Source organism: Rhinoderma darwinii, chromosome 2, assembly GCF_050947455.1.
Source record: "Rhinoderma darwinii isolate aRhiDar2 chromosome 2, aRhiDar2.hap1, whole genome shotgun sequence".
NCBI lineage: Eukaryota > Metazoa > Chordata > Amphibia > Anura > Rhinodermatidae > Rhinoderma > Rhinoderma darwinii.
In genome coordinates this window covers 290520761-290548150 of record NC_134688.1, presented here as the reverse complement: position 1 = coordinate 290548150, position 27390 = coordinate 290520761, and the positions used below count along the sequence as shown (strand labels likewise).

The following is a 27390-nucleotide window of genomic DNA, read 5'->3' as shown; positions in this document are numbered from 1 at the left end:
TACAACCGCATGCGAATGCATTCCTGGCCAGGCCGTGGCCACTGCTTGTGCCTTAGGGTATGTGCACACGATAACTGCATTTACGCATGAAATTACGGAGCTGTTTTCAGAAGAAAAAAGCTGCTGAATTTCAGACGTAATTGCATGTGCAGGCGGTTTGCGAGGCGTCTTTTACGGACGTAATTTGGAGCTGTTCTTCATTGGAGTCCATGAAAAACGGCTCCAATTACGTCCCAAGAAGTGTCCTGCACTTCTTTTGACGAGGCTGTAATTTTACGTGCCGTCTTTTGACAGCGACGCGTAAAATGACAGGTCGTCGGCACAGTACAACGTAAAAGACCCATTGCAAGCAATGGGCAGATGTTTGCCAACGTATTGGAGGCGTTTTTTCAGATGTAATTCGAGGCGTAAAACGCCTCCATTACGTCTGAAAATAGGTCGTGTGAACCCAGCCTTAACCTAATGCCGGATTCAGACGAACGTGAGCGTTTTGCACGCGTGTCAGCGCCGTGTGCCCTGTTCATATGGATGTGCGGCTGCGTGATTTTCGTGCAGCCGCCATCATTATGACACTCCGTTTTGGATGTTTGTAAACAGAAAAGCACGTGGTGCTTTTCTGTTTACATTCATTCTTTTACTGCTGTTGCGCGAATAACGCGCGTCCCACGGAAGTGCTTCCATGTGGTGCGCGTGGTTTTCACGCACCCATTGACTTCAATCTGTGCGTGATGCGCGAAAAACGCCGAAATATAGAACATGTAGCGAGTTTTACGCAGCGGACTAATGCTGCGCAAAAAACACGGCCTGTCTACACTGCCCCATAGACTTGTATTGGTCTGCGCGAGCCGTGTGAAAACCACGCAGGCTGCACGGATGCAAATCACGTTCGTGTGAATCCGGCCTAAGGCCTCATGCACACGACCGTAAAAACACCCGTTATTGCGGGTCGTTATTACGACCCGCAATAACGGGCTCATAGGCTTCTGTTAGCCACGGGTACCTTCCCGTTTGCTCACGGGAAGGTACCCGTGCCGTTAAAAAAGATAGAACATGCCCTATTTCATGCCGTAATAACGGCACGGGCATCCCATAGAAGTCTATGGGGCTCCCGTAATCATGGGTGGCTGCGTGTGTTCACCCGTGATTACGGGAGCGTTGCGAGGTGAGGCGAGGTCAGGGGACTACCCGGTCTGCAGGCCACAGCCCAGTGGCGTAACTACCGCCGGGACTACAATGAAAACTATGGCAGAGCGGGGAGGTATCTCCCCGCTCTGCCATAAACAAGACATGTATCCCCTATCCTGTAAAAAATAAAAATAAAAGACGTTCATACTTACCGACAACTCTCCAGTCCGGTCTCCCGCCCGTTGCCTTGGTGACGCGTCCCTCTCGACATCCGGGCCGACGTCCTGGATGACGTTTCAGGCCATGTGACCGCTGCAGCCAATCACAGGTCAATCACAGGCTGCAGCGGTCACATGGACTGCCGCGTCATCCAGGGATGTCGGGCTGGATGTGAAGAGAGGGACGCGTCACCAAGACAACGGCCGGTAAGTATGAATTTCTTTAACTTTTATTACAGAAAAGGCTGTCCCTTCTCTCTATCCTGCACTGATAGAGAGAAGGGGCTGCCGATTAGTGCAGTGCTATTTTGCTGCCAAAAACGTGCTCGTAAATACGGGTGGAATACGTGTGACACCGGACCCATATTTACGAGCACGGGTTCGTAAATACTGGTGCAAAACGGGTGGAATACGTGTGACACCGGACCCGTATTTACGCCAGTATTTACGGGTGTGAAAAAATACGGTCGTGTGCATGAGGCCTAAAGCTGTGTAAACAAGCATCACAAAAAACGGCTGTAAAATACGGAGCTGGTTTCAAGGGAAAACCGCTTATGATTTTCAGCCGTTTTTTAAGCATCAAGCGTTTTTTTTACGGCCAGTTTTGGAGCTGTTTTTCTATTGAGACATTGAAAAACGGCTCAAGGAGTGACATGCACTTTTTTACAGGGCGTTTTTTACAAACGGCGTGTAAAAACAACCACTCCATGGGAACTAAATGCCATTTTTCATGGGCAGATGTTTGGAGGCGGTCAGCCCGTTTTTTGGGGCGTTTACGTCCTGAAAAACTACTGAAAATAGGCCATGTGAACATATCCTAACTATTTTTACAGAATTTAGTTTACATTTTAGTGTCATTTGGTAACAAAAGGAAAAAATCTGTTGCTTTACTTATTTAGACAGCAGCATAAGGTCTCTGCGTTATTGTCATACTTAGTTACAATAAGACCAGGTTTTAGTTTCTAGTGGAGCCTATGGGGGAGGGGGGAATGAAATTTCGCTTTGTGTGAACGGGGGCTTAAATAACTGATTTCTCCACAGCACCGGATCTGAAGAAGCGCTGTTAACTACCGCACCTTGAGTCGTTATAACGCCTCCCCCCTCGCCCGGAAAATAATGGACTCCCCTTAATGACGCAGCGCAGTGTAAGTGCCCGCTGTATACACCACAGCAGCTCATTACTCTTGGTAGACATGGCACTGGCGGGCGGATATGACGTATCAGGAAGTACGCTCTAAATTTCAGGGGTGAGGCGCGTTAATGTGCTGTAGTTTCGCTGCTGTGTGCGATGCCTAATTTTAGCGCCACTAAAGCAGCAGCTGGGATCGTTTAATTGTGGCGGGACTATACTGACATATTCCTACACAGAGTGAAAGGAGTTAACGAGTCGAAGCTTTCATTTATTTGACACGGGCGCCCTCTAGTGGTGCTCTATAGGGAAGGTAACGCATTCAGATCGCACAGGTAGTTTGACTCCATTGATTACAAGCCGCGGAGTTCTTTCTGACCGTCTTCTAGTATATCGTCGGGCACAGGAGGGCGCCTCAGGCTTTTAGTTTGTCACTAATATGGAAGTTTTGCTCTGGAGCTATTTGAGTGTTTCCTCTGGTTCCTGAGTAGACCTGTAGCCTGTCTATTGTATTTCATTGCATTGTGGCTGCAACTCTCTATGGTTATGTCACCGGGGGAAACGCATGGTAACGTGCACATTAACTTTAATGAAGTCTTTCTAATAGCTCAGGCTGCTAAATGCCTATATGAAATTATAGAAGGGCCTGTTCATATTCTGCCCTTTATCCTCCCCTTTTTTTTATGCAATGTGCGTCGTATGGGGTTTTGTGAAGAAAAAGGTGTTTGGATCGATCTACCTCACCCTGCAAGAACAGCAATGACGACTGTCGAGGGTGATGTTTAGTGAATGGTGGTTCCATATGCCTCCATGTACTGTATATGGAGCCTATGTGGTCCCCATCCCCCTATAAGTGCCTAATGTTTGAACGTGTGTGTTTATAATGTCCTCCCACTAGGTCCTGTCATGGGATGGAACTGTAGAACGTGGTGGAGCCGTGACCCCTATTTGCAGGAGGTTGCCCGCTTCTCTCTTGGGTGTCGGGGTCTAACTCTTTTAATGCAGGTGAGAACACAAGTTTCCTACGGAGTCTTAATAGCCGTTAACTTGCATGCGATTAATTTTCTATTTTTGTTCTGTTTTTTTCTTCGCAAGGTCGTGTTCAATCTCTTGATACCGGATCACAACGCTGATGCCTTCTCTCCACCAAGATTGGGGCCAAGTACGCTTGGAGACCACCTAGTCGAGCTATTTTTTGGTGGTTTAGGACGATGGGATGCAGAACACTTCCTGTTCATAGCCGAGCATGGATATGTCTATGAGCACAATATGGCTTTCTTCCCTCTACTCCCACTCCTTATTGGAGGCCTTGCACGAGGGCCACTTCTGCCCTTAGCTGGGCTGTTGAGGCTGCGTAGCCGATTGCTGATTTCCTCTGCCCTTCTAAACTGCATTTGTTCTACCCTGGCCGCAGTGTCTTTGTACCTACTTGGATGTGTGACTTTGCAATCCCGCCGGTCAGCGTTTCTTGCTGCACTTCTTTTTTGTATGAGTCCAGTTTCCATTTTTCTGACTAGTACCTACTCTGAAAGTCTCTATGCACTGACTACTTTCACCGGGTTGTGGCAGCTACAGAAGAATAGGACTCTATGTGGCTCAGCGTTTTTCTCTCTCGCCACTTCTGCACGTTCCAATGGGTTGGTTAATGCTGGCTTCTTGCTACATTCAGCAGCAAAGGCAGTGGTGCAGAGGAAAGGTAATTGTGGGCAGTTGATGAAGACCGTGTATGGAATTTTTTTGGTTATTGTACCGTTTGCCCTTTTCCAAAGTTTTTGTTACGTCAGGTCTTGCCTTGAGTCCTATGGAAATGATCAAATACCTCAAGAACTTGTACAACTAGCGATGAAAAAGGGATACCGTGCACACAAGGATCCCACTCCTGCCTGGTGCTCATTTAGTGTTCCGCTAGCATATTCACATATACAAAGTGAGTATTGGGATGTGGGGCTGTTTCGATACTTCAATCTACAGCAGTTGCCCAACTTCCTTCTGGCTTTACCCATTATGATTTTGAGTATTTCTGCCATATTGGAGTACACCTCTTCTAATCCAGAGCTGTGCAGGATGCTGGGCCTGTGGAAAGTGCAGAGAAAGCATTCCAATGGATTCTATGGACCTCAAGTATTTGTCTACGTGGCACATCTTGCGGCCCTAACAGGGTTTGGATTCCTGTGTATGCATGTGCAGGTAAATTATTTTGGCCTTAATATTGAGGGTGCAGTAGAAGGATCTAGTAAATGTTTTGGAGGACCCTAAATAGGATGTAGGGGATATAAGTCCTGAAGCTGTCCAACATGGAGATGAGTATAAGGTGGAGAACAACCGTTAAGATATGGTGAAGCTAGAAGCCTCTTCCGAATGTTATGAAGCGATCACTTTGAATTCCCCATGGGTATCCCCAGAACTATGCAATGTATACTAAATCTTACATTACATTATGGAATGTATCAGTGCAATGATGTGGTATGTTGTCTTCATAATCTCTTTGTTCTCCTTGCAGGTGCTAACAAGGCTCCTCTTTTCATCTTCCCCTGTGCTTTTTTGGTTTTGTTCACATGTGCTGCACAAGAATGAACCATGGATTTGGGGTCCCAAGAAAGGTAAAACTACCTCCAATCCAGCCCTTCAATTGCTCTTGGCCTGGACTTCTCTTCGACAAGGGACACAGATTATTCTTGGTTATTTTTTAGGATACTGGGTGATTGGAACAGCCTTGCATGTGAACTTTCTCCCCTGGACATAATGTGGGACAGTAATATTTTTTTGAGCATTATACGGACTGATTCCTAGTAACTGAACTGTAAATAAAGATGTATATAATTTTGACTTACTACTTTGACTTTTTTTGAAGAGACTTCTAGTATAAGGCTGGGTTCACACGACCTATTTTCAGGCGTAAACGAGGCGTATTATGCCTCGATTTACGCCTGAAAATACGGCTCCAATACGTCGGCAAACATCTGCCCATTCATTTGAATGGGTTTGCCAACGTACTGTGCCGACGAGCTGTCATTTACGCGTCGTCGTTTGACAGCTGTCAAACGACGACGCGTAAAATGACTGCCTCGTCGAAGAAGTGCAGGACACTTTGGACGTTTTTGGAGCCGTTTTCTCAAACTCCAATGAAAACTGCTCCAAAAACTGCCGTAAAAAACGCCGCGAAAAATGCGAGTTGCTCAAAAAACGTCTGAAATTCAGGGGCTGTTTTCCTTTGAAAACAGCTCCGTATTTTCAGACGTTTGTGGTCACTACGTGTGCACATACCCTTAGGGGAATGTAGTCCAGCATAGTTAAACACAACTTGTTTGAGAAAGGAAGCCTCTGACTATACCCAAAGAAAACTTTCCAGGGTAACAAAACCTACAGCAACAAACAAAAAACACTGATGGGAGAGGGGAGAGAACAAAAAAAGGGGGCAATACCTTACGCAGCCTATCCAGATTTGTCAGAAATTACTTTGGGCCAGGCCCAGAGGAAGCCATATGAAGACAAGCGTTGGAAGAAATTGCGTGGACTCCATGATAAACACCAATCTCTTCATGGAGTAACGCAGTGAGCTCCATCCTTCTATTGTCCACCTTGAGGGAAAATCATGGCTAGCGGGAATAGTCTGCAAGTTGACGGAGGCTTCTAGTGAGCTGGTTCTACTATGAACCCATAGGACCCATCTAAACCGAGGAAGTAGAGGCAGAGAGGATTGTTTCAAGGTACTATAAGGCAGAATTTATTAACCGTGGCATATCATATGCCAGTCTAAATATAAAACCCTGGAGTAAAATGCTCCTAATTTATTAAGACTAATGTAAAGGTATCTGAATGTCTTAACTATATATTTTATAAAAATTCCGTCATATCTGGAGGTTGTCTTAATGCCTGTGCACAAACTTTCTTCAATCTATTATGGACGTTGTATGTAAGTATATTATTTTAGACTTGGGGCTTGTCCGCACAATTTCCTGCGGGTTTTTTTTTTTTACTGCAGAAAATGGCGCGGATTTTGCTGTGTTTTTCTCAATGTTGGGAGATGGTGGGTGACATCTCCTGGAAAACGCAGCAATTCAGTGCACTTCCCGCAGCAGGAATTGACATGCTGCGGTATGAAAAATATGAAGGTGAATTTCTGTTCAGAAATTTTATGTGGCGTGTGGATGAGATTTGTTACATCTCACCGACTTTGCTGCTACTGTATTCTACGGCGTATTTTCCATCCGCAATTCCGAATGGAAAATATGCAGCAATTCCACTACGTGTGGACAAGCCTTAGTCTCTGGACATGCGCTCTCCATAAGCGCCTATACTCTGTGCATGGTCCAGATGCATGTGCTGTCCTTAAAAAAAATAAAAATATATACACTTTAGTTTTGTACCCATTTGTTGTTACTGAGCATGCTTTGCTCTTAGGAAGGGATTGGCTCCCTCTATAGCAGTGGTCTCAAACTCGGCCGGGTAAGTGGGCCACATATAGAAAAAATGTGAAGTTGACAGGCCGCATTACTTTCAAATTTGATACATTACAAAATTATAGTTAATTAGTTATTTGAACTACTATAACAATACTACATTACTATAACAATAGCGCTAGGTTTAAACTTACCGGAAATTTGCGAGACTTCTCCACGTGCTTATTTCAACAATCCAGTTTTACCGTTTAAGTGTCGCTATATGCAGTCTGGCTGCTCAGTTGGCAGCGTTTGGCAGACACACAAATGTCAAAATTAGGCATCCCCTTTTTAGATCGTGCCACAGTGCCCTCTGTAGATACTGCTGCCACAGTGCCCTCTGTAGATACTGCTGCCACAGTGCCCTCTGTAGATAATGCACTAGTATAGGCTCTGCTCCGGAACTCTGGGGAAGCAACTGACATCACAGCTTATATATGGACAGAGATGTCAGGGGCAACCCTAGAGCTGGAGTCCCGGGCAGAGCGCTACTAGCGCTCCTGCTGGGACTCCATCTGTGCTCCTGACATCACTGTCCAGCTCTGGGGAAGCCCTAGATATCGCTGTCCATATGTGGACAGCAATGTCAGGGGATTCCAGAGTCCTGGAGCAGAGCCTATGCTAGCGCTCTGCCCCAGACTCCGCTCTGGGGAAGACCCTGACAAAACTGTCCATATATGGACAACGATGTCAGGGAATTCCACAGAGTCCCGCAGCGGAGCCTATGCTAGCGATCTGCACGGGACTCAGGCTCTGGGGAAGACCCTGACATTGCGTGTCCATTCATGGACAGCGATGTCAGGGATTTCACAGAGTACCGGAGCAGAGAGATACTAGCGGCTCTGTGTCCCGCGGGCCGTAGATGACAGCCTCAGGGGCCGCATGCGGCCCGCGTGCATGAGACCCCTGCTCTATAGTATGGTTAGTGGTTATGCCTGCTGTAAATCTTCAGCATAAAAGAGGCCAGTACAATATGCCTCGGACTTGGTGTCTGCATTGCCATTGCCCCTCATAACCCTGAGGATACCATCTTTGTGAATTTTTTTTTTTGACATCCCATATGCTCAGCGCTGTTAATTTATGGTAGCGATCTGCAGAAGCTCCCTTGATCTTTGAACATAGATCAAAGCGCCTATATGAATTCTGCTGGCCACCAGAGATTCAAATTATTACTTCTATAGGTTTTCTTGTTAAAGAGGCTCTGTCACCAGATTTTGCAACCCCTATCTGCTATTGCAGCAGATAGGCGCTGCAATGTAGATTACAGTAACGTTTTTATTTTAAAAAAAACTAGCATTTTTGGCCAAGTTATGACCATTTTTGTAGTTATGCAAATGAGGCTTGCAAAAGTCCAAGTGTGCGTGTATTATGTGCGTACATCGGGGCGTTTTTAATACTTTCACTAGCTGGGCGCTCTGAAGAGAAGTATCATCCACTTCTCTTCAGAACGCCCAGCTTCTGGCAGTGCAGATCTGTGACGTCACTCACAGGTCCTGCATCGTGTCGGCACCAGAGGCTACAGTTGATTCTGCAGCAGCATCAGCGTTTGCAGGTAAGTCGACTTACCTGCAAACGCTGATGCTGCTGCAGAATCAACTGTAGCCTCTGGTGCCGATGTGGCCGTCACGATGCAGGACCTGTGAGTGACGTCACAGATCGGCACTGTCAGAAGCTGGGCGTTCTGAAGAGAAGTGGATGATACTTCTCTTCAGAGCGCCCAGCTAGTGAAAGTATTAAAAACGCCCCGATGTACGCACATAATACACGCACACTTGGACTTTTACTTTTAAACACACCCACTTGGACTTTTGCAAGCCTCATTTGCATAACTACAAAAATGGTCATAACTTGGCCAAAAATGCTCGTTTTTTAAAAATAAAAACGTTACTGTAATCTACATTGCAGCGCCTATCTGCTGCAATAGCAGATAGGGGTTGCAAAATCTGGTGACAGAGCCTCTTTAAAGTGTAGGCTAAGTGCCTTCTTAATAAATTAGTTGCATCTCTGTCGGTCACCAGAAATCTACGCTAGCTATGAGCTGGAGTAGATTTCCGCTATATTTACACTAGTTTCTAGCATAAATGATAATGACTTTGAGCGGCCATGCCCCTCCCACTTTTTTTTTTTTTTTTTTTTCCCTCGAGGCCTCTTACCTCTCATTGAAATCAATGGGAGGAAGAAAAAGCATGTTTTTTTGCCCACGGTGGTAAATGGCCGCGGGCGAAAACCGTAGCAAGAAACTGCAGGCAGGTCAGAATCTGCCTCCAAATTCCTTAAGGACAAAGGTCAGTGGGGAGAGAGGACATTCCTGGTGGGTGGACTAGAAAGCAGATAGGACCCCTTCTCAGCTTCCGTTGATAAAGGGGGATCTCTTAAGGCTATGTTCACACATGGCGATTTGTTGCAGATTTTGGTACAGATTTTATAATCAAATACAGGAGAAAGGGGAAGTATAAGTTCTTTTATATTTTTTTACATATGTCGGGCTTTGGCTCAAAAAAATCTTCAAAGTCTTCAACAAATGACTGTATGAACCTTAGAACGAGCTAAATTAATTGCATTATGGACTTCAGTAGTATTGTCTCAAGCTTCGTGGGTAAAAACAAAGCAGACCCCTCTTTATGTATTGGGTTATGTTCACACAGGGCGGATATGCTGCATAAAAGCACACCGCGTATCCGCCCTGTGCGCCACAGGGAATTCCGGACGAAAAACCGCACCAAATTGTGGTGCAATTATTCGACCGGCATGTCCGCTGTGGAAAACTTCTCCAAAGAAAAATAATTCATACTGTAGCCATGGCGACGCGTCTGTCCTGCAGGCCGGCTTCTTGGGATAACGTTATATCCCATGTGACTGCTGCAGCGGTCACATAGGCTGAAACGTCGTCCCAGGAGGCTGGCCTGGACGGAGAAACACAGAATTCTGGGTAAGTATGATTAATTTATTTTTTTGGGGTTGCTTTTTTGCCGCCGGAAAGAAACGCAACATCTGCTATTTGTTGCGGTTTCTATGTCCCCATTGAAAATCCACAGCAAATAAGCAGTGATTACACAAATACAATCGACATGCTGCGGCTTAAAAAACTGCACCGCCAGTCAATTTGAGCGTTTTTCCATTCAGCCTTTACGTAGCGTGTGGACAGGGGCGTAGCTAAAGGCTCATGGGCCCCGATGGAAAAGTTCTTATTGCCCCCCCCCCCCCCCTCAAACTTCTCATGGCCGACGGTCCGCAGCTTTCAGCTGAGACAGCATATCTATAGCACTACAACCCTATCAACTATGGATAGGATTAGATACACAGATCAGCAGACATTATCACACATGATAGGATTAGATATAAAACCCAGCAGACCGTTTCACACATGATGGGATTAGATACACAGCTCAGCAGACATTATCACACATGATAGGATTGGATACAACGGCTCAGCAGACAGTATCACACATGATAGGATTAGATATAAGGCCCAGGAGACAGTATCACACATGATGGGATTAGATACAGTGGCCCAGCAGACTGTATCACACATGATAGGATTAGATACAGTGGCTCAGCAGACAGTATTACACATGATTGGATTAGATATACTGTAGGGCCCAGCTCGCTAACATTGTGGCTCCAGCGCTGGACCCAGTAAAGGTAAGAATAATAATTTTGCTTCTTTGTTTTACTAATTATTTTTGTGTGTTTTTTTGCAAGTTCGGTTGTTGGACTACTTCGGATTCGAGGACCACTTCAATGACAGCTTTTTTTTTTATTCTCAATAAAATGGTTAATGGGGGTTGTTTTTTATTTCAATAAAATATTTTTTCTATGTGCTTGTATTTTTTTAAACTTTATTATTACCAACCTTAGTAATGGCCGCTGGCTGATTGACAACCTCCATCACTAAGGCGGGGCTTAATGTTAGCAGGTGCAGAGGCTAACACTAACCCCCATTATTACCCCGGTACCCACTGCCACCAGGGGTACTGAGAAGAGCCGGGTACAAACCAGTAACCAACCATCTGTAGTGACGACGACTGCTGCTGCTGTGTTGTATCTGGCTGGTTATGAAAGTTGGGGGGGAACCCAACATCGTTCTTTCCAATTATTTTTAAAAAAATATTTAGGTATTACTAGGTTTGTCAATCTACAGCTGTAGTGCTGTTTTTCTAGCATTACAACTGATAATGTGAATTTTAGGAGTCCATGTGTCTAAAACAGGGGTCTCAAGCACCCGGCCCCTGGGGCTGTCCTCTGCGGCCTGCGGGACACAGCTGCTAGTTCAGACTCTGCTCTGGAATTCCCTGACATCGCTGTCCATATATGGACAGTGTGTGGTCAGGGTCTTCTCCAGAGCGGAGTCCTGGTCAAAGCGCTAGTATCGGCTCTGCTCTGGGACGCTGTGGAATCTTCTGACATCGCTGTCCACATATGGACAGCGATATCTGGGGCTTCCCCAGAGCTGGAGTATCGGGCAGAGCGCTAGTATAGGCTCTGCGGAAGCCTCTGACATCGCAGTCCATACATCAACAGTGATGTCAGGGGCTTCTCCAGAGCAGGAGTCCAAGTGATGTCAGGAGCAAAGCTGGAGTCCCAGGATGAGCCTACTAGCGCTCTGCCCGGGACTCAAGCTCTGGGGTTGCCCCTGACATCCATGTCCATATATGGATAGTGATTTCAGGAGCAGAGCTGGAATCCTAGGCAGAGTGGTAGAAACAGCTCTGCTCCAGGACTCCAGCTCTGGGCAAGCACCTGACATCACTGTTCATATATGGACACATGTTAATGGCTTCCCCAGAGTTCTGGCGCAGAGCCTATACTAGTGCCCTGCTCTGGGACTCCGGCTCTGGGGTTGCCCCTGATATCCTATTCCGGTCCAGGAGGATCAACTGATGTCACTGTATGGACAGTGATGTCAGGGGCTCCAACAGTAGAGGAATCCCCAGCCAAAGCGTCGGCAATGCTCTGACTGGGGATTCCACTCCTAGAGGGAGCCCTGATGGAGCTATCTACTTGGGGTGTGTGTGGCATTATCTGCGGAGGGCACTGTGGCAGTATGTACGGAGGACACTGGCATTATCTAGGGGTGTGTTGCATTATCTACAGAGGGCACTGTGGCAGCATCCACAGAGGGCACTGTCGCTGCATCCACTGAGGGCAATGTGGCACTATCTAAAAAGGGACTGCCAACTGAGCCGCCGGACTGCATTTAGCGACACTTAAACTGGAAAACTGGATTGTTGAAATAAGCATGTGGAGAAATATCTCATTTTAAACCTAGCGGTATTATTATAGTAATGTAGTATTATTGTTATAGTAGATCAAATAACTAACAATAATTTTGTATTGTATCAAATTTGAAAGTAATGCAGCCTGTCAACTTCCAATTTTTTCTATATGTGGCCCACTTACCTGGCCGAGTTTGAGACTCCTTATCTAAAATAAGGGTCCTTTTACACGGTCCGACCTGGGCCGGGTAAATGAGCGCCGATCAACGAGACAGCCCGTTTATTACGCTCATTTGTTCATTTCACAAGAATATATGTATGGGGACGAGCGCGCATTACTACGATCGCTCGTCCCCATACATTTCTATCATGTCAGCAGCACATCTCCCTGTTCATACAGGGAGATGTCCTACCGACAACGATAGTAGGAATTAGTCCTACCTTTAATTCTTTTTCCAGCAGTCCATCATGACAGCAACAAAGGAGGTTGACTTCTAAAGGGACAGGAAGACTGAGGTTAAAAGACCCCTCCCACCACTCACTTGCCACTTTCCAATTACTACATCAACATGGAAGCAGCCCTATTATTTTTAGGGATAATAACTGACATATTAACTGCACATAATCAGAAAATAAATCCATCGCAGGGAATGTAAGAGTACTGTCCTGATGGACTCCTGGAAAAAAATAATTACTGGTAGGAGTAATTCTTACTTTTTAGGGCATACCTCATGACCGCACCACAGGAGCAGTACCAAATTATAATGCTCAGAGAGGGACTACGGATTGAAGGACTTTTTGTCCAAAGCTTAGATCTGTATTAGACATAACACCTAGTCTGTATGTCTGCAAAAGGTATGGTAGTTTGACCTTGTGGCAGCCCTGCAGATTTGGTCCATGGGGGCTTCTCCTCTTTCTGCCCAAGATAAAGAAACTGCTCTTGTTGAGCGAGCTTTTATGCCCGTAGAAGGACAGTCCTTGTGAGCTGTAGGCATCCTGTATGGTAAATTGTACCTATCTTGCTAAAGAGCTCTTTGAAGCGTTATTTCCCTTGTTGCCCACCATATATGACCGGTTCTGATCCAGTTTCCAAGGAGATGTTTGTTTTTTTTTTTGTTTTTTTAAAGGTTTGGGTATGTGCACACGCAAAATCAAAAACGTCTGAGAATACGGAGCTCTTTTCAAGGGAAAACAGCTTCTGAATTTTAGACGTTTTCTTTAGGCCACCTGTGTTTTTCGCTGCATTTTTGGTGCTGTTTTTCTATAGATTCTATGGAAAAACTGCTCCAAAAACGGCTCAAAAAGTGACATGCACTTCTTTTTCGCGGGTGTCTTTTTACGAACTGTTTTTTTTAAATGAGGCAGAAAAAGAAATGCCCCCTCGGAACAAAACGCTGTATTTCTCATTGAAATCAATGGTCAGATGTTTGTAGGCGTTCTGTTCCCTTTTTTTCAGGCATTTTTTGAGACGTGATCGCCCCGAAATACGCCTGAAAACACTACGTGTGCACATACCCTGAAGGAGTACCATACGCCTAACATCTAATGAGTGGTATCTTTGTTCTTGTTGATATTTTGGATCTGGATAAAAGGAAGACCATTATTTCTTGGTCTCTATGAAAGGCTGTAGCCACTTTTGGAATGAAAGAAGGGTCTAACTTTAGGATCAATTTATCTTCTAGAATCTTTAGGTAGGGCTTTATGATCGAAAGATATTGAATCTCTCCAATTCTTGCTGATGTGATGGTGAATAAAAATGCGGTTTTTAGAGTTAAAGATCTTATATCAATAGAATTGATGGGCTCAAAGTGGGGTTTACAAAGAGCCGTCAGTACTATATTCAGATCCCAGAAAGACACTGATTTCTATGGGTATGTGCACACACACTAATTACGTCCGTAATTGACGGACGTATTTCGGCCGCAAGTACCGGACCGAACACAGTGCAGGGAGCCGGGCTCCTAGCATCATAGTTATGTACGACGCTAGGAGTCCCTGCCTCGCTACAGGACAACTGTCTCGTACTGAAAACATGATTACAGTACGGGACAGTTATCCTGCAGCGAGGCAGGGACTCCTAGCATCGTACATAAGTATGATGCTAGGAGCCCGGCTCCCTGCACTGTGTTCGGTCCGGTACTTGCGGCCGAAATACGTCCGTCAATTACGGACGTAATTAGTGTGTGTGCACATACCCTTAAGGGCTGGTTTCAATTTTAGAAATTGCCTGAGTAAATCTCTTGATCCACCTATGTTCAGCTGGGGATGTGTCGAAGAAATTACCTTTAGGAAATTAGGGCTAAGCCCTTTTTTGAATCCGGCTTGTAAGAAATCCAGGATTTTTGCAATATTTGGTGAGAAGGGGGTCTGGTCCAGGTTCCCCATACCAGGAGCAGAATTTCGTCAAGGTTTTCCAATACATTTTTGAGGTGACCTCCTTTATGGCTCAATAAAAAATAGTGGAAATTGCCTCCTCTGAGAGGCCATGGTTTCTCAAGGATCTGTCTTTCAGGATCCAAGCTGACAATTTCAAAGTCTCCACGTCCTGATAATATAAGGGACCTTGGGAGAGAAGATTCTTTTTTTTTACTAGGAGGATGACAGGGTCTTAAAATGCCAGATGTTTCACGATCGAAAACCAGCTTCTCTTTGGCCAATATGGTAGGATTATGATGACCTTCATTAGTTCTTCCTGAACTTTCCTGAGCACTACAGGAATTAGTATGGAGGGAACGCATAGGCCAGATCCATGTCCCAATGTTGTGACTGCATCTACTCCCGTTGGATTGTCCCTGAAATTTAAGGAAAATAATGTAACCACTTGGGAGTTCTGTTTAATGGCCAATCCATTTGTGAATAACCCCATCTTTGTGTTAGGGACTGAAAGACTTCTTTGAGACGATAGATAGATAGATAGATAGATAGATAGATAGATAGATAGATAGATAGATAGATAGATAGATAGATAGATAGATAGATAGATCCTGGGGAATGAACTAAACAAAGTCGGCTGACATTTTCTGTCCCCTTTATGTGGATTGCTGATACTGAAAGGATATTTTCTTCTGCCCAACCGAAAATCTGAGCGGAAAGGGCTTGAAGATGGAGATGTCCTGTTCCCCCTTGATGACTGAAAAAGGACACTGCTATGGTGTTGTCTGACAGGATCCTCAGATACATCCCTTTTTCTGAAAGTTTCCCATATAGCTCTCCGTTCTCTGTAATTTTGAATATATTCTCTTCATCTGAGGAGGCCAGGTGCCTTGGTAATGTCTGTCTTGAACTAGGGACCCCCCAGCCTTGTTTGCTCACATCTGTGGTAATTACTAAGTATGGGGATGGTTTTCATGGGACTCCATTGTTTAGGTTGCTCGGGAAAGGCCAAAGTATTCCTATTAACCCCTTAAGGACGCAGCCACTTTTGGACCAAATGACACAGCCTCATTTTTTAAATCTGACGTGTGTTACTATATGTGGTAATAACTTGGGATTGCTTTTACCTATCCAAGGGATTCTGAGATTGTTTTCTCGTGACATATTGTACTTTATGTTAGTGAAAATATTTGGTCGATATATTCAATATTTTTGTGTGAAAAACACCAATATTTAGAGAAAATTTGCAAAAAATTAGCATTTTCTAAATTCAAATGTATCTGCTTGTAAGACAGATAGTTATACCACACAAAATGGTTACTAGCTAATATTTCCCACATGTCTACTTTAGATTGGCATCGTTTTTGAACATCCTTTTATTTTTCTAGGACGTTATAAGTTTAGCAGCATTTTCTCACATTTTCAAGAAAATTTCAAAAGCCTATTTTTAGGGAACAGTTCAGATCTGAAGTGGCTTTAAGGGCTTTATATATTAGAAACACCCAGAAATCACCCCATTTTAAAAACTGCACCCCTTAAAGTATTCAAAACAGCATTTAGAAAGTTTCTTAACCCTTTATGCGTTTCACAGGAATTAATGCAAAGTGTAAGGGAAATTTGCAAATTTCATTTTTTTTGCAGAAATTCAATTTTAATCAAATTTTCCAGTAATATTGAAGGTATTAAACCGAGAAACACAACTGAATATTTATTGCCCTGATTCTGCAGTTTTTAGAAATATCCCACGTGGCCCTAGTGTGCTAATGGATTGAAACAAAGGCCCCAGAAGCAAAGAAGCACTTAGTGCATTTTAGGGCCTTCCTTATCTTAAATTATATTTCAGGCACCATGTCAGGTTAGAAGAGGTCTTGTGGTGCAAAAACAAAGGAAACCCCCCAAAAGTGACTCCATTTGGGAAACTACACCCCTTGAGGAATTCATCTATGGGTGTAGGGAGCATTTTGACCACACAGGTATTTCATAGATTTCATTAGAATTGGGCAGTGATAAGATGTAGCTTTACCTCAGAATTTTTAACAAATAAATGAGGAAAAGCACCCCAACATTTGTAAAGCAACTTCTCCAGAGTACGGAAATACCCAACATGGGGTCATAAACTGCTGTTTGGGCAAGCGGCAGGACTCAGAAGAGAAGGCATGCCATTTAGCTTTTGGAGTACAGATTTTGCTGGATTGATTTCTCAGCACCATGTCACATTTGTAAAGCTCCTAAGGTACCAGTACAGTGGAAGTCCCCAAAAAGTGACTCCATTTGGGAAACCACACCCCTAGAGGAATTAATCTAGGGGTGTAGTGAGCATTTTGACCCCACTGTTTCATAGATTTCATTAGAAATGGGCAGTGAAAATGAAAATATATATTTTTTCTTTCCAATAAGATGTAGCTTTAGGTCAAAATGTTTCATTTTCTCATCAAATAAAGGAGAAAAAGCACCATAACATTTGTAAAGCAACTTCTCCAGAGTACGGAAATACCCCATTCAATTTTTTGGGAGATGAGGAAACCAAAAAACAGCAATTCTAGCACGTTTTCTTTTTTTTTTTTTACAGTGTTCACCGTACAGTATAAACAACATGTTAACTTTATTCTGCGGGGCGATACGATTACAGCGACACCAAATTGATATTGTTTTTTTACGTTTCACTACGTTCCCACAATAAAAATACTCCTTTCTAAAAAAAACAAACATATTTTAGTGTCGCCATTTTCTGACAGCCATAACTTTTTTATTTTTTGAATTGATATCGCTGCAGGAGGGCTTGTTTTATGCGTGACGAACGGTAGTTTCCATTATTCCCATTTGGGTTACTTGCAACTTTTTGATAACTTATTACGGTTTTTTTTGAGACAAGATGACCAAAAAATAAAATGCTGTCATTGTTTTTTATTAAAAATTTTTACGGTGTTCACCGTGCGGTAAAAATAATGTGACATTTTTATAGATCAGGCCGTTCCGAACGCGGCGATACTCATGTATAGTTTTTTTTTCATGTTTTCATTTTCTTTCTAAGGCTGGGTTCACACAACCTATTTTCAGGCGTAAACAAGGCGTATTATGCCTCGATTTACGCCTGAAAATATGGCTACAATACGTCGGCAAACATCTGCCCATTCATTTGAATGGGTTTGCCGACGTACTGTGCAGACAACCTGTAATTTACGCGTCGTCGTTTGACAGCTGTCAAACGACGACGCGTAAATTGACTGCCTCATCAAAAGAAGTGCAGGGCACTTCTTTGCCACGTAATTTGAGCCGTTCTTCATTGAACTCAATGAAGAGCAGCTCAAGATTTACGAGCGTCACAGACGCCTCGCATAATACGAGGAGGAGAATTAACGTGTGAAACGAGGCAGCTATTTTCTCTTGAAAACAGTCTGTCTTTTCACACGTAAATGCCTGCTATCGTGTGCACATACCCTTATAATAAAGGAGTTGATCAGGGAAACAGGGCGATTGTTGTTTTTATTAGTTAAAACTTTTTTTTTTTTACACTTACCTGGGGGACTTGAAGATCTGGTCTTCTGATCCCCGATGCAACACACTGCACTACTTATGTAGTGCAGTGTATTGTAATGGTATGTTCACACGGCAGCCTCCGTTATGGCTAAAATTACGGGGCTGTTTTCAGGAGAAAACGGCTCCGGAATTTCAGACGTAATGGCATGTGCAGGCGTTTTTCGCAGCGTCCATTACGGACGTAATTGGAGCTGTTTTTCCATGGAGTCAATGGAAAACGGCTCAAGAAGTGACATGCACTTCTTTGACGCGGGCGTCTTTTTTACGCACCGTCTTGACAACGGCGCGTAAAAAAAATGACCGTCGGCACAGTACATCGTAAAACCCATTCAAATGAATGGGCAGATGTTTGCCAACGCTTTGGAGCCGTATGTTCAGACGTAATTCGAGGCTAAAACGCCCGAATTACGTCCGTAAATAGGGTGTGTGAACCCAGCCTCACAGTCATTCTTCATCTGACAGTTAGCGTATTAGGTCATGCCTCGGACAGGACCTAATAAGCTTCCGTACCTGGGCAACCAGGAAGCCTAGCAATGGCTTCCTGGTCGCCATAGCAACCATCGCCACCCACGATCACTCGCGGGGGGGCCCGGGGGGGTACAGAGGGAGCTCCCTCCCTCTGTCAACCACTTGAATGCAGCGGACGCCATTTACAGCCGCATTGAAGGGGTTAAATGGCTGCGATCAGCGGTAACTGCCGTCGCCACCGTTGCAGCGCGATGTCAGCTGTGTATTACAGCTGACAGCCGCTGAAGATGAAGTGCGCACAGCTCCTGTGCAAGCTTTATCTACAGGGCGTGACTGTATGCCCTATTGGGGGAACTTTGAATTTGGACGTAGTCACGCCCCAATGGCAGGAAGGGGTTAATAGTTTGACTCAGACATGTCTGTGTATCCTTTGCGAAGCTTCTGTGCGCATGCGCTGTCCGTTGTGACCATGGTTACCAGCTATCTTGTTAGACGCTGAGACTCATGGGCTTGACAGCCGATCATGTGATATGTATGTCATGTGATTTTTTTTGAGCATGCGCCGTTGTACTCTATGGATGCCGGAATTAGAACAGTGTGACGCACTGAGCCTACCAGCGTTGTATCCCCTTGCTTTTGGGTGAGTGACAGTGATTAGACATATGTATGTACTGTTTCCTATACACCTGCGAACCTACAGCTGTTCTACATAAGTTTGTAATTACGGTTTGGAGAATTGTGATGGTATTTTTATGGATGTTTTATTGTGTCACTTACATTTTCATATATATTCTCACATGCACATATTGTTACACTATCTTGACACGATGTACCGGTATGATCAGCTGATTATGCTTTTATAAAGTTTGAATCTTTTTACTATATGCCAATTTTTGATGTTGACTCCTCCCAATGTGGGTTGTATAAATGCACTGAAGTGTTGTATTTTGCTTGACAAAGGCTGCATGGAGCAGCTGAAACGTTGCTATCCTTTCTCACTGACGGGTGAATAAAAAACTTTTTCTATTTTGATACGAACTCTGGAGTGCTGCCTCTTCTTCCTATTTCGTTTACATTTGAGGATTTACAAGTCGGATCCTTGGAGGCTTGCACCCGGATACCCTAGAGGTTTGTGTTCTGCTGTCCTGCCCATACTCTCTACGGGTAATTCAGATAACAACAGTGGTTTTTATTTTGAAAAACGGTCATTTTTGACCAAGTTATAAACAATTTTAGATTCATGCTAATTAGTTTCTTAATAGACAACTGGGCGTGTTTTTACTTTTGACAAAGTGGGCGTTGTACAGAGGAGTGTATGAGGCTGACCAATCAGTGACCAATCAGCGTCATACACTTCTCATTGTTCCAGTCCAGCATGATCCACAGCACAGTGTGATTGTGCAGTGAAAGAAGCTGGGCTGGAACAATGAGAAGTGTATGACGCTGATTGGTCACTTCTGATTGGTCAGCCTCATACACTCCTCTGTACAACGCCCACTTGGTCTAAAGTAAAAACACGCCCAGTTGTCCATTAAGAAACTAATTAGCATAAATCTAAAATTGTCCATAACTTGCTCAAAAATTATAGTTTTTCCAAATAAAAACCACTGCTGTTATCTACATTACAGCGCCGATCAGATTATGTAGGAGATAGGCCACTTATAATCTGGTGACAGAGCCTCTTTAAAAGGGTTTGTCTGGGCTATAAGAACACAGGCTACAGGGGCGTGCGTTCTGCTGCTGCTCACAGCGCAAACAATGAGGCACTTTAAAGCCTGGGTTTCAACATGTCGAATATGCTGCGTAAAACTATGCAGCATGTCCTACCTAGAACCCACAGCACATTCAGTCCAAAATAAAAACATTTTGGGTTTTTTTTTGGGCGGAATTTCTGCTGCGGAAAGTAGCGTAGAAAAAAATAAAACTTTCATACTTACCCCAATTGCCATGGCGACATGTCCCTCAGTTGTCCTTCAGTCCGGCCTCCCAGGATGATGCTGCAGCCCATGTGACCGCTGAAGCGTGTAATTGGCTGCAGCAGTCAGATGGGATGATAAGTCAACCCAGGAGGCCTGCCTTAAAGGGAATGTGTTGCCAGAAAAACATGTTTTTTTAAAAAAAATTAAACATTTAGTGTGTGGGTGATTAAACATTGTTCAAATTTTTTTTATTTTTTTGCACGAGTCCATGTAATATTATAAATGATTTCAAATTTATAATACTACCCATTTTTGGTCACTAGATGGAGCTGTTCCCAAAATTGCAGCATTGCAACATTGGGTTAAAAGCCCTCGCTCTAGTGAGCTCTCAGCATCCCCCCCTCCTTTATCCTGGCTAGTGCCGGGATAAACGAGGGGTTTGAACGATGTAACCTCCTACACTGTGTGTCGCCATTTTTTGAGCTAACCCACAGTGTAGTAGGTTTACATACAGTAGTAAACACACACAAACACGAACATACATTGAAATCTCTTACCTGCTCCTGCCGCCGCGGCTCCCTTCGGCCCGTCCGCTCCGTTTGCTGCCGCTAGTGCAAGTGCACAAATCCGGAAGCCGCGACCGGAAGTAGTAATATTACTGTCCGGCCGCGACTTCCGGTCCACAGGAAAATGGCGCCGGACGGCGCCAATTTCGAATAGGACTGTGTGGGAGCGGCGCATGCGCAGTTCCCACACAGACGCCGTACACTGCAGTCAATGGGACGGGAGCCGTTCGCAGTCCCTATGGGACTGTGGCTGCCGTATTCCATGTCTGTATGTGTCGTTAATCGACACACACAGAAATGGAACAAAAAATGGCAGCCCCCATAGGGAAGAAAAAGTGTAAAAATAAGAAAACGTAAAACACAAACACACAAATGAATATAAACGTTTTTAATAAAGCACTAACATCTTTAACATATAAAAAAATAATTTGTGATGACACTGTTCCTTTAAAGAAGAACATAACATGCCTAGGTGGTAAGTAGAAGGTGATTTTTGCTGCAGAAATGCTGAGATTCTACTGCACAAGTCACAACACTCGGCTATTTGTTGCGGGTTTTACATCCCCATTGAATTCAATGGGGAAAACCTGAAACGAAAACGCAGCATAAATTGACATACTGCAGATTAAGGGTATGTGCACACGACAACGCCAAATACGTCTGAAATTACGGAGCTGTTTTCAGGAGAAAACAGCTCCTGAATTTCAGACGTTTTTACAAGTGCACGCGTTTTTCGCGGCGTCTTTTACGGTCATAATCGGAGCTGGTTTTCATTGGAGTCAAAGAAAACGTCTCCAATTATGTCTCAAGAAGTGTCCTGCACTTCTTTGACACGGGCGTAATTTTACGCGCCGTCTTTTGACAGCGACGCGTAAAATTACAGCTCGTCTGCACAGAACATCGTAAGACCCATTGCAAGCAATGGGCAGATGTTTGCCGACATATTGGAGCCGTCTTTTCAGGCGTAAAACGCCTCCATTACGTCTGAAAAGAGGTGGTGTGCACATACCCTTAAAATACACACCGCAGGTCAATTTATGAACGTTTTAGCTGCGCGTTTTATTCCCGCACAGAATTCCGTTGCGGAAAATCTGCAGCATCTACGTGGGAACCCAGCCTAAAAAGCCATTTCATGCACAAAACGGACAAAGTAGGAATTCGACCTACCGGTAATTGTATTCCCAGGAATCCATCATGACAGCACCACAGGAGGTTGCCCTATTGACCTCTATAGGGACAGGAAGACAGAGAGGTTAAAATGCCTCTCCCACCACCCACTTGCCAGTGTTTTTCAATTACTACACCAGGATGGATGCAACCCTATTTTATATCTAGGGCTAATAACGGACATGTTACTTGCACAAATCAAAATTTAAATAAAGGGAGGGAATGTAAGAGTGCTGTCATGATGGATTCCTGGAAATACAATTACCGGTAGGTCTAATTCCTACTTTCCAGTACATCCCTCATGACAGCACCACAGGAGCAATACCAAATTATAATGCTCAGGGCGGAACTACGGATTGGCGGACTTTCTGTCCAAAACTTAAATCCGTATCTGACAGAACATCTAGCCTATAATGTCTGCAAAACGTATGATGGCTTGACCACGTGGCAGCACTGGTCCATTAAGGCTTCTTTTCTTTCTGCCCAGGATGCCGAAACTGCCCTCGTTGAATGGGCTTTAATACCTTGTGGGGCACATAGTCCTTGGCACTTGTAGGCTTCTTGTATGGTCGTTTTTACCCATCTCGCTAGAGAGCCTTTTGAGGCTTTCTTTCCCCCATACAGGACAAATAGATTTTTATCTGGTCTCCAATAGGAGGTTCTATCCAGATTCTGAAGAAATGTTCGCCTGACATCCAGGCAATGGAATCTTTCTTCTTGTTGGTCTTTAGGATCTGGACAAAAGGAAGGTAGAATTATTTCTTGGTCTCTATGGAAGGCAGTAGATACTTTCGGAATAAATGAAGAATCTAGTTTTAGAATGATCTTGTTTTCTTGTACTTTTAGGTAGGGTTCTATGACCGACAGAGATTGGATTTCTCCAATCCTTCTTGCTGATGTAATAGCGATCAAGAATGCAGCTTTTAGAGTTAAAAAATGCATATTAATCGTGTCGAGCGGCTCAAAGGGGGGATCGCAAAGAGCCGTTAACACTACATTTAAATCCCAGGTAGGTACTAATTTCTTTAGGGAATGTTTCAATTTAGAAACTGCTTGAGTGAATCTTCTGATCCGCTGATGTTCCGCTAAAGGAGTATTGAAAAAAATTACTTAAGGCTGAGATCTGCACTTTTAAAAGGTACTAGGACTAAGCCCTTTTTTGAATCCGGAATGCAGGAAATCTAGGATTTTCACGACGTTGGGAAGAAAGGGGTCTGGTCCCGGATCTCCATACCAGTAACAGAATTTCTTCCAAATGTTTTGATAGATTTTTGAGGTAACTTCTTTATGGCTTAATAAGATAGTTGAAATTACCTAGTCTGACAAACCGTGGTTTCTCAAGATCTGCCTTTCAGGATCCAGGCTGACAACTTCAGAGTTTCTATTCCCTGAAAGAATAAGGGACCCTGGGAGAGAAGATTTTTCTTGACTGGGAGCACGATAGGGTCTTCCAATGCTAGGTACTTTAGGATTTGAAACCAGCTTCTTTTTGGCCAATAGGGAAGAATGATGATAAACTTTGTCAAATCCTCCTGGATTTTTCTTAATACCACTGGTATTAGAGGAAACCGAGGAAAGGCATAGGCCAGATCCATGTCCCAGGGATGGGATAATGCATCTACCCCAAATGGGTTGTCTTTGAGATTTAGGGAGAAGAATGTCTCTACATGGGAGTTTTTCCTTGTGGCAAATAGGTCTATTTGTGGATAACCCCACCTTCGGGTTACGGACAGAAAAATTTCCCAGTTCAGGGACCATTCTCCTGGGACCCCCTTGCTTATGTTGTTTGGGCAGAGCCACCAGTGGAGAGATTACTTCACCGTTTCTAAAATCTGAATCCTTGAACTCAAGGAGTCCTGTTTTCGATGCCACTGGGACAGGATCAGATTCTGTAAGGGTCTGGAGTGAAATTGACTCCATCGAATGGATGCAAGACGTCATCATTCCCAACATCCGCATTCCTTCCCTTATGGAACAGGAGCTCTTTTCCCAAAATGTCCTTACTTCTGTCAGTAGAAGTATTTGTTTCTCCCTTGGGAGGAAGGAATGTTGAAGGGAGTAGTCTATCAGCACTCCTAAGAAGACCTTCTGTTTTTTGGGAGGAAGACTTGACTTCTCGAAGTTGATTATCCATCCCAATTGCTGTAGAAGGGAAAGAACCTGTAACCGATGGCTGTTTAAAGATAGACCGAATATCTGCTGTCAACAGGAAATTGTCTAAATATGGGATAATCACTATGCCATGACTTCTTAAGTATGCCATAATCTCTGCCATCATTTTTGTAAAAAATCTGGGGGCAGAGGAAATGCCGAAGGTGAGACAAATTGGAAGTGGAGAACGGAAGGACCGTTCTGAATCGCAAATCTGAGGAATCTCTGGTAAGTGGGGTGGTTAGGGACGTGATAGAACGCATCCTTTAACTCGATCGTACACATTGACGCTTCTTCCCTTATTAGAGGAATACTCGATCTGATAGATTCCATTTTGAACTTACGATATTTCACCCATTTGTTCAGTAACTTCAGGTTGATTATCGTCCTATAAGAACAGTTTGATTTCTTGACTAAGAATATTTTCGAATAGTGGCCCTTGAATCTTTCGTTGTGGGGAACTGGAGTCATTACGTTAAATTTTAGCAATTCTTGGATGTCCAGGATAAGGATTTGATGAAGATCTCTTGCTCGGTACTTTGTTATTAGAAATTTCTCTGGAGGAATGGAGGAGAATTCTATTTTGTACCCTTCTTCTATAATCTGTAGAACCGAAGGATTCTGGGTTACTCTGGTCCAGTTGGAATAAAATGTAGGAGTCTTCCCCCCCACACTCTTGGTGTCATTGCTTTGAGGGCTGAAATGAGTTATTGGGGTTGAGGAGATACCCTAAGGGGGGAAGGGGTTGAGGATAATTCCAGCGACCGGATTTCCCTTTTCCTCTGTAGTTCTGTAAGGTTGCTTCTCTCTGTTGGCGAAACTGAGAGGGCTTTTTAGGTTTTTCTTCTGGAAACCCCTTTTTTCTATCCGTTGCGCTCTCCAGCATGTTATCCAGGAGAGGACCAAACATCAGAGATCCTGTAAATGGGATAGAACATAGCTTGTTTTTGGACTTCGTGTCTCCTGACCACATCTTGAGCCATAATGCTCTTCTAGCAGCATTTGAGAGAGCCCCATTCCTGGCAGCAAATCTAATGGATTCAGCTGATGCATCTACCAATGATCCGGTTGCCATTTTTAGTAAGGGTAGAGATTCTAATAGATCTTCTCTTGATGTTTTCATCATTAAATGGGTCTCCAGTTGGTTTAGCCATATAAACATCGACCTTGCTACAGATGTGGCCGCGATATTTGTAGAGATTAAAGCGGATGTAGATTACCAAGCTTTTTTCAGCAGTCTGTCTGCCTTCCGGTCCATGGGGTCTTTCAACTGAGAGGAATCTTCTAAGGGGATTGCGTTTTTTTTTTTAGCAACCCTAGCTACTGGAATATCCAATTTTGGGATCTCATCCCAAGGTTTAGTGTCTTCTGGATCAAAGAGAAGTCTGTTTTTAAATTCCCTTGAGATGAAGAGTCTTTTTTCTGAATCCTCCCATTCCATCGTTACCATTTTCTTGAGATTCTCATTTACCGGAACAGTGTTTGTTTTCTTCTCCGTCAGGCCCCCAAACATCTCATCCTGGATGGCATGGTTGGTCTTCTTTGGGAATATCCATTGTCTCCCGTATTGCCTGGATTAAGGTAACGGACATATCCGAAGAGAAGAAAACATTTTTCTCCTGAGTAGATGAGGCTGAAGGCAGGAGTTCCTCTCCTTCTAACTCGCCCTCTGATAAGTAAGAACACTCCTGCTCAGAGTCAGACCCCTGAGAGGGCGGGCACTTCAGTCCGTGGCCTTTTTGCCCGGGAGTGTGATGGAGTTTCTTGAGGAGGGGTGAGGGAGGCTACTGACTGACTCACTTCCTCGTGAATCATAGCCCTAAGTTCAGACATAAACGTCAGTTGTTCCTCTTCTAGTAGTTTTGCAATAGTCTTGACACAATTGTTTTCTTATGCGACTCTGGCAGTTTTTTCCCACAAGTCGCAAATTTTTTAACCTTTTTATCAGTTTGTCTCAGAGGAATCTTTATCCTAGAGAAAACAAAAGGCAGGTAAAGTACGGTGTACTTACATACGGAGTCGTAACCCTTACCCCAAGGGTGAGACTCACATGACCATGGGACATATCTGGAATTCCGTCAGAACGAGGTAGTTCCATCACCACAACAAGCAATAGTCAAATGCAATCCAATTCACAAGATATATGCTTACGGCTGTATATATAATTCCACGTCAGAGGTATTAGCTCTTACTACATACCTGTGCGGGTCCCTTTAAATGCGGGCATTTTGGGGGGCGGGGCTTAGCTATGGCGGAGTAAGCACGCGTCTCGGGGGAGCTCCGTGCAGCAGAGTGCTCAGCAGCAGTCTGAGCCCGTCTGAAACCGGCAGGAGATGCCAGCAAAGCGTCGGGGACAAGGCACTACACCCTCCCGCTCCTTACCTCGTTCGCAGACGCGGAGTGCCAGCATGGAGCGCTTCTTATCAGCGGCGCCCGCTTCTCAGGAACTCCCAGGTGTCATGGCGGACCCGGCACTGCAGCCTGCCACGTGCAGATCCACAGGCCTTCAGCACGCAGCAGCAGGAACTCGGACACAGGGGCAGACGATCGCACCACAGCCTGGGACCAGCAACAATGAGGTACCGCACGTGTCCCCTGTCCTATCTGGACCTGTACTTCAGCCAGCCACCTTGTCCCTGCCCAGAAGCCCAGAATCTGTCCCCTTACAACCCGCATTGCATGCAGATTTGCACCTGCTCAGGGAACTGATCCAAGCTCTCCCTACCAGACAGGACTTAGATTCCCTGGTAACTAGAATTGAACAATCCCACCAACAAGACATCGCTGCCTTACAACAAGAAGTGGATAGGGTGGACACTAGGATTGCTAACACGGACCAAACGGTCTCCAATATTGACAGCAGAGTGCTAGCTCTGGAGCAGGCAGCCATTTCCAGCAGAACACATATACAGTCCCTGGCGTTACAGTTGGACGATCAAGAAAACAGGGGTCGTAGGAACAATATCCGACTGAAAGACCTCCCAGACCTGGGTCCCAGAGATGACCTTCCGGCCAGGATAACTGCCATCTTTAATACGGTCACTAATAGGCCGTTGGAAGCGACATTTTTACTGGATCGTGC

General features: G+C 44.4%; 1 protein-coding gene across 3 annotated transcripts; it reads left to right on the top strand.

Annotated features, from left to right (window-relative positions):
* Positions 1-1452: 1452 nt before the first annotated feature.
* PIGV (phosphatidylinositol glycan anchor biosynthesis class V) lies at positions 1453-5303 on the top strand. Of its 3 annotated transcripts, XM_075850570.1 has the most exons (5): positions 1453-1550; positions 2385-2488; positions 3371-3477; positions 3568-4659; positions 4973-5303. In XM_075850570.1, the coding sequence occupies exons 3-5, from the start codon at positions 3379-3381 to the stop codon at positions 5213-5215; spliced, it is 1434 nt and encodes a 477-aa protein (XP_075706685.1). In that variant the 5' UTR covers positions 1453-1550; positions 2385-2488; positions 3371-3378; the 3' UTR covers positions 5216-5303. The 3 variants fall into 3 exon arrangements, with proteins under 3 accessions (XP_075706685.1, XP_075706687.1, XP_075706686.1); XM_075850572.1 differs by lacking the exons at positions 1453-1550; positions 2385-2488 and adding an exon at positions 2495-2590; XM_075850571.1 differs by lacking the exons at positions 1453-1550; positions 2385-2488 and adding an exon at positions 2598-2785.
* Positions 5304-27390: the final 22087 nt, after the last annotated feature.

Bases quoted from the DNA above. Each gene is read 5' to 3' on its own strand.
- PIGV (XM_075850570.1), top strand. From the start codon at position 3,379: ATGGGATGGAACTGTAGAACGTGGTGGAGCCGTGACCCCTATTTGCAG. The intron at 3,478-3,567 runs GTGAGAACACAA...TTTCTTCGCAAG, and splicing joins GTCTAACTCTTTTAATGCAG to GTCGTGTTCAATCTCTTGAT. The intron at 4,660-4,972 runs GTAAATTATTTT...TTCTCCTTGCAG, and splicing joins TCCTGTGTATGCATGTGCAG to GTGCTAACAAGGCTCCTCTT.